The sequence below is a fragment of the Cajanus cajan genome, chromosome 9 (genome assembly GCF_000230855.2).
Source record: "Cajanus cajan strain Asha chromosome 9, NIPB_CcT2T_4, whole genome shotgun sequence".
NCBI lineage: Eukaryota > Viridiplantae > Streptophyta > Magnoliopsida > Fabales > Fabaceae > Cajanus > Cajanus cajan.
This window is the reverse complement of record NC_138525.1, coordinates 20,897,067-20,905,312: the sequence shown is the minus strand read 5'-3', so window position 1 is coordinate 20,905,312 and position 8,246 is coordinate 20,897,067. Positions and strand designations below refer to the sequence as shown.

The 8,246-nt window shown below is 28.9% G+C and overlaps 1 protein-coding gene across 1 annotated transcript; it reads right to left on the bottom strand.

Moving 5' to 3' along the window:
* Positions 1–2,091: 2,091 nt before the first annotated feature.
* LOC109817942 (U2 small nuclear ribonucleoprotein B'' 2) lies at positions 2,092–5,221 on the bottom strand. Its single transcript, XM_020383297.2, has 5 exons — positions 5,053–5,221; positions 4,417–4,589; positions 3,817–3,910; positions 2,801–2,883; positions 2,092–2,548 (listed from the first exon to the last, which is right to left on the bottom strand). Exons 1-5 carry the CDS (start codon positions 5,123–5,125, stop codon positions 2,273–2,275), a joined length of 699 nt encoding a protein of 232 aa, XP_020238886.1. The 5' UTR covers positions 5,126–5,221; the 3' UTR covers positions 2,092–2,272.
* Between the last annotated feature and the right edge of the window lie 3,025 nt (positions 5,222–8,246).

Here is an 8,246-nt window from a genome sequence, read left to right as displayed (position 1 = left end):
TCAACATTGCTTAAAAATCAAGTTGTTTTCAACAGACATATTTTGAACGTTATAAAAGGAAGATATTGGGTTCATTTTCAAGTGAGCAAAACTAAAGAGAAATATATACTTGCTTTCAAAGTTGTAAACCTTGCTTTATACTTTGATATTTTCATAGATGTTCACTTGAACATTTGTATTAGTTTTATAATAATAAAAAAATGAAGTGTGAAACTTCCTTAGTAGAAGCTCCTAGGCTAGGAAAGATAGTTGTAATCTTAACAATTGCTAGGATACAAAATCCTGAATCTATAAAAGACCTACCTTACCCAAATATGGTGTTTAGAGGTGTAGGAAAGTGTGAAAAGTTTCAGCCAGTTGGTTGGGTAAACTCATAGCAGGTGACTATGAGGGTTGTGGTCTCAACAAGTGTTGAGGAAGAAACTTCATAGGTGGCTAAATGTGGAACACAAATAATAGGTGGTTGTGTTGTGTAGTTGAAAATCCAGTAGGTAGTTAGTAGTGTAATCAAAATAGTTGTTGCTGATTTAGTGAAAAATCCCCAAAGGTTGTATAGGGATTGGATGTAGCCTAGATTGGAGTGAACCAGTATAAAAACTCAGTATGCAATCTCTCTAACTCTATCTTCTTGCTTATTGTACTTATTTTAATGCCTTATATATTTGCTGCATAATATGTCATTGTTTATAATTGATCAGAAGAAAGAGTCATGAGAAAACTAAGCTTTTGAACACTCAGAAGCAACAACTTTTGAGCAACAAATTTTCATAAAGAACAAATATTTTCCAAGGAAACTTATTTATTTAATGTTGCTAGATTCACTCTCATACTATTACATAGACTTTTTGTAAATAACTAAGCTTGAAAATTATTTTCAAAAAAATACTTTAAACTCCAATACTTAGAATCATTAGCTTCTAAAGCCGTTTTCAAAAGATATAATTAGCACTAATACTCAGAAGCAACGACTTCTAAGCAACTTACTTTTTACAAAGAAATGATTTTTGAAGAGCATAACAATTTAACAGCCCCTTGTAGACTAACATTCACTTCAAATCATTAGTTTTAAAAATTACTCATAATTAATTTTTTTATATCATTCATTTATTGTTAACTCTATTTCTTATACATTCACTTATAATTGACATTAAATATAATAATTATTTAAAATAAAAGGTATATTTAAAATAAAACTTAAATTTACAATAAAATTAATTATAAAAAATTATATTAATTACTTTTCTTAATCACGATGATTTTTCTTATATTACTTATAATTAGAATTAGAATTTAGGGTCGGAAGTGGTATTATAAAATTTTATTTATACCGATTCGATACAACTAATAATTTATTGATTCGATATACAACCGATCAAGTCAACTACTGTTCAGATTTTAATACTATACTTCAAAGAACACTTTTGACAAAACCAACAAACCACCTACAGACATTATTTCATCCATTACACTGTTTGCTTCTACAATATTGGCATCAATGAAGTACAAGAAAGAGAACATTCATGGAAACGGAGAATTTTTATGCCTGTGCGCATCCTCGTGCTTTTTGGATAAATGGACAAAATGCAAGAAGTATGATTGGTATAATAATGAAATATTACATAATTTAGCTTGCTTGGGAGCTAAGCCTTGTATTGTATTGGCTTCATTTATAGAGATGATAAAATATGATTATTCTCTTCTTACTTTATTCCAGTGCTAAAGGAAATTTCTACCTTGGAACATGAAGAGTTGGAAATTCAATAAAACTATAAAATAAATAAAAAATGAACAATATGAACATTCGGGTAAAAGCCTGTAATATACAACATTAGCGTGGCTTACATTTACCCATCAGAGTTTCGATAGGAATAATCTTCATTGGGTGGAAATTTTTTTGGAAAGCATTTTCATCAAGCTTCAACATGTATTCTAAATTTTTTTCGCAAAAATTTATTATACGCACGTCTAAGACGTGAAAATCATGCACTTTGTAAGATATTGTCACCAATTTTTATTTCCTTTCTTAACTCTTCCACTAAAACTAAAGTTCAAGAACCTAGCTTGCATTGTTCGAAAGGACATTTTTACGGATAAAATAAAAATTAAACCACATACAATCAATAAACATTATAACACTATCTCAACCTTTCCACAAATGTGGTTGAATTCTCACTCTGCCTTGATGGTGGTTTCTAACTTCCTGTAAACTTACAATGTCTGCAATTAGTTTCTTAAAGATCTACAAAAATACAGACTGCATCAAACAAATTAGCTACTTCTTAGCAAAGGTTATAATCATGGGATTCTGAGGGGTGATTTTGAAGCCATGAAGAGCCTGCATGGCCATGGATGATTGCACCTCATCTTCAAAATCAACAAATGCAATGCCGGGCTTTGCTTCAATCAAGCGCACTTCCTTAAAACCTGGGTATTGTTCGAAGAGCATTTCAAGCATCCTACCAGTAGTTTCATGAGGCAAATTCTCTATGAACAAAATATTGTTAGGAGCAGCTGTTTCTTGGGCACCCGGTCCTTGACGGAATGATGCCTGCAGATAATAGTACATGTTCAATCTTAGTGCAATTTTCAGAATAGATAAGTGCATTATACATTACCATCATATCCATTGACCTACAGTTAAACCGAAACAAAAAAAATATATGACAATAACCGTTGTCATTTAATTAGCTAGTTTCATTCATGCTTATGAGATGAGAACATCAATCTATTGGCCCAATTTTGTTAAGAGGGGAGGAGACAATATCAGGCACTATAAGCAACATTGATTAAAGAAACTTACAGTTGGGCCACCATTACTTGCACTGTGTGTTCCATTAGCTACAGAAGATTGCTGTGCTTCTTCAGCACGCCTCTTTCTTTCAGCTGAACAGGTAAAATCATGTCAGTCAAAAATAAGAAATTACTACTAAATCAACAAAGGAACCGATATTGATTCTTATGCAATAAGATCAGAAACATGGAACCTATAAAGCAATGTCCAATGATGGAGTCTTGATATTGTTTTCTTAAAAATGTTATTGAAATATAAATTTATTTACATTGAAAAGCCAGATGGCTTTATCCTTTTGGTTTATTGTCCATGTGCACAAGCTAGCAACAGTGGAAGGGTGGGTGGCGGTTTTCATTTTTCATTTTTTTTGGGGGGAGGGGTGGGTTAATTACTCATCCTCCACACACAGTACTAGGAAATTTAAAATATTTAACATCGCATAAGCAGCAGCAGGAAATCCCATGTTGTAAAATAATTAATTTGGTATTACAACCATGTCATAACCCATTACAAGCTTCACTGTAAAGTCTAAACAACCCTAAAACAGAATATTTCAATCATATTATTTTCAGGCCTGAGAAATCTGAGGGTCATATAGGTTTGTTAAAATTCCCAGGTAAGGGAAACAAACATGTCTCAAAAAGTACATTTGTTGCAATCATAAATGATGCCGACAAATGACCATTGGGTTCACTCCATAGTATAATCACTTGCATACTTTCAACTATTTTAAACATTTTTACAGCTTTTATAGTGTTAGATTCTCCAAAGATAGAAAACTGTAATGTTGATATAATTAAATAAAACTAACTATTTCTTCTTTATAACTGCATTGTGGATGCCTCTATTTACTTCTAAATTCTAATGGGTAGTTTTGCAATGCTACAATCTCATTATAAATGATGATTGTTTGGCCATTTCAAGCCTACATACAGGAACAGATAATAATGGTACATACAATATGCAAGAGTTCTGAAATTAAAAAAATGAGGAAGACTAGGAAATAATAAATGACAGCTATTCACCTTTTTCCTCTTGTTTCTTTTTCTTTTCTCTTGGAACATAACTACCCTCTTCTTTTGCAATACAGTCTGACTTTGTTTTTGCATATTGAATTCGCTACATCAAATTATTCACACAGAAAGCCTTTAGAAGCAAGTTATTAATAGAAAGATAGATTAACCAAAATAAAAATACCAAACAACTACAAAGCAAAAGGGGGGAAAATAAAAGAACACAGGACAATCCACATATCACTCAATCTCATTCTCGATAATGAAAATACTGCCTACAGGAGAATAGAATTTTGGATCAAAGAAAATTTAACAAAATATTTAAATAAGAATCTCACAAACAGCTATATTACGGCACAAACATAAATCCATAATAGGCTAGTAAGAGAAACCACAAGATCTGAGATAAAAAAGAAGATAACAAGATAACCTGTGCAAACATAAATCCATAATAGGCTAGTAAGAGAAACCACAAGATCTGAGATAAAAAAGAAGATAACAAGATAACCTGTGCAGGTAACTAAAAATGAATCCAAAAAGTTTGGTACAAGATATAACAGATTTATCAACATGACTGTAAAGAAACTAACAACAGCAGTATAGCTTAATTACCATAGGTTTGTCATAAAATGGGAAGTTTTGCATTTGCCGCACTGCATTACTAGCAGCAGTGACTTCACTGAAACAAACCCATGCCTGACCTCGAAGCTTGGGAGTCTTTAGAGCAACAACATCCAAAATTCTTCCATATTGAGAGAATAAGCAATACAGAGATCTCTTCAATTCTGCCACATCGGAACAAAAAACAGAAAACAAAGTTAACTCCGTCAACTTCAGCAAAATCAAAATCAATTTTTTTTTTCTAAAACCCTAATATCACGGCAACAAAAACAGCAAAAGTGCACATCCAATTACAACATCGGAGATGCAAATTCAGTGCAAGCATAAAAGAAATGCCACTTCTTATATTGGCTTCTCAAGTTCCATGTTGTAAAACTGAAACACGCCCACTCCATTAAATTTCCCTTCACAATGATCAATAAAATTTCAGCAAAAGAGATACAAGAATCACAGCTATCCTAATTCAGCAGAAGAAAAACACTACTCTCCTGCCTCAAATTATATCCCAAACTCACTAAGAAATTTAATACGCAAAATTGAAACATATGGAAGTTCAAAAATGACAGTGAAGCAAGAAAAGAATTGCAGATGTAGAAGCGAGAGCAAAGGGGAGTGAAAGGAAGTTACCATCTTTCTTAACCTTCTCGTTGAGATTTTTGATGTAAATGGTTTGGTTGGGAGGAATGTCCCCTGATAGCATTCTCTCTCTGCTTCTGATAGAGAAGAGTGAATGAATGAACAGTGTAGCGGTGGTGCCCTAGCCAAGAAGACTCGAAAGTAAGAGACAATGGTGCTGTTATGGGGCTATTTCATTTTCATGCAAATTCTAAAATTTCAACTTGGGCCTGGCCCATCATTTCTTTATAATACCACGACTAGGCTTATGATATATACACTTTTTTTATATTTTTAAAAAAAATTATAAAATATTTTATTTTTTTTTTATTTTTTTTCTAATTTTATATTTTTAATTTTTAATTTGCTATTTTCTTTTTCTTTTTTACACACATTTTTTTTAGTTGTCACATGCTACCAAAATAGGTGGGGTGAAAGAAATGTAAGAAGTGCATGTAAAAATTAAAAAAAGGAAGGAAGATATATGAAAAAAATAACTAAATTAAATGTAATAGATGTAAAATTAAAAAATTAGAAATTAAAAAAATTAAAAATATTTTAAAATTTTAATTATTTTTTTAAAAATAGGAGGTGTACTTATTAAAAAAAGGAGGTGTATATATCATGAACCCCACGACTAATGAGGAATGAGATATTTAAACCCAAAACAAGAAGTATTAATGTATCATTTAATATTATTAATGCAATATTTATACAAATATATAAATAAATATTTCTTTTATATAGCATGATGTAATTTTTTATTTGATTAAACATTTATAAAAATTAATATAAACCATGATTTAGAAAGGAAAACTATAAATATAAATTAATACAATATGTAGAAAAATGGATACATATATAACAATTTAAGTAAATTGAAAATTTAAATATAGGGTTTTGTTTTTAATATTTTTTTTTTATAAAAAAATATATAAAAGACATTTGTTTTATAATATCTTCTAAAGATATTTTAAAAATAAATTTCAAATGTATATTAATATATATATATATACGTGTAAAAAAACTTAATATAATATGCCACAATTTTGATAATTACTTAAATTTTTTTAAAAAATAACTAGTATAATTTTCATATATATAATTAAGTTAGAATTCAAATAGAAAATAAATATTAATATATTATTTAATGTTATTGATTTATTAATGTAACATTGACATAAATATATAAATAAATATTTTTTCTTATAATAATATGAGACAAAATTTTTAATTAATAAAGTAGGAGAAAAGGTTTGTAAAAAAATTCTAAATTTCATACAAACATGCACATGCACACACATACATATAAGTAAATGTGTGTTAAACTTGCATTGTGAATAAATATTCATGAGTATTTAATTAATTTTATTAATAATGATTATTTTAATATATAAATGTCTTTATATGTAATTTTAATATTTAATTGATATTTTTAAAAGAAATTACTTTATAAAATAATATAAGTAAATTAGAATAACAAAAAAAAAATAATCCTCTTTCATACAAGTAGATAAGTATCATATATATACTTGCTCTTATCATAATAACATCCTTATTAATTTCCACACTTAGTCTTACCGGATGACTAAGCTTCATGCTTAGTCTTTTACAATTCACATTTGCCTATCTCATTTGCTCATCACAACATATATATCACAATTCTCATATTTATATATTATAGTTAAAATAATGTTTATATCCATATTTTATAATTTAAGCTTACAAATTAATTTCATCAATCATTCATTCTATATATCAATGATAATCTCGCAATTCACAATCACAAATACTAGTGGCAAAACTTGAATAAGAAATTTAGGGGTGCTAAATTAATTTTTTTATATATAAATTAAATTTTTTATTTATAAAAATAATAAAATTTCTAATTTTTTTACTCAATTTTTTTTATTTTATTATAATTAATAATATGATAATATACAAATATTATATATATATATATAAAGAATTTAGAAAAGTTTGGGGGAGTCGTGGCTCTCTCAATCACAACGAAGTTCCGCCCCTGACAAACACCACAATTATCAAGATTCTTATGCATAAAAAAAATATTTTCTCATATACAACTACAACCTATGAGAAATTTAATCTTCACAAGTGAAATTATATGAATACTACTAAGTTGATTTTTATCTCATTTGAAATACAATTCTTATATTCATCTTAAGACCTGATTTGATTATCTATACCTAAGATTATAAAGAAAGTAGAATAATTTCGTAAGTTTGGTATAAGAATTTGGCATGCAACATTAGTACAAAATTAGTTTTAAGATCGAGGTTTTAAGATTAATTATTAGATAATCGATTTTAAAAGTAACGCGATAACATTTTTGTAAATAAGGTTATAACTTTTAAGATCAATCACATTTTAACTGATCTTAAAAGTGACGCGGTGACATTTTTGTAAATAACTTTACAACTTTTAAGATCGGTCACATTTTAGTCGATCTTGAAAGATAAAAATACTTTTAAGATCGGTTAAAATGTAACCAGTCCTAAAAGTTGTAACCTTATTTACAAAAATGTTATTATATCACTTTCAAGATCAGTTCTTTAATGATCGATCTTAAAATTTTATTCTAAATTTAAAGGAAAACTCATAATAAAAAAATGTTTGATAGCACTTTTATGAAAAACTAGGTCCAAATATAATAAATGTGTATTAAACAACATTTCTCATTGATACGTCATTATAGGTTTAATATTTAACAATATTTCTTAGTATTATAGCTTTAATATTAAACATCATTTCTTTAAATAAAAATTATCAATATTGTTGATATGACATTAAAATTAAAAAAATAAAAGTGAATGACGCAAAATGATAGTAAGGAATCAACTATTAAGAGGCATAGGGAGAATCCAATTGGGAAAAATTCTTTCATATTCACTTCTTAAGAATCCCTCTCCTGCACTTCACATTAGATGAACAAATCCTTCGCGCTCCACACTCTACTGTTCGTAGTTTCACGCAATTATAATCACTTCCACACATCACTTGTGTTCCCCGTTGCACAAGGTACTACATTTCACTTCTGTTGTAAATTCGCCGTTGTATTTTGACTTGGATTGGTTGATGGTGAGGTACTTGGAGAAAGCGGGTGTGGGAGAGTGGGTTTCGGTGAGGCTTCCATAGTTGAGTTTCCACATCGGAGAGATCTCGTAGCTTGCCGCAAGAAGTGGAAT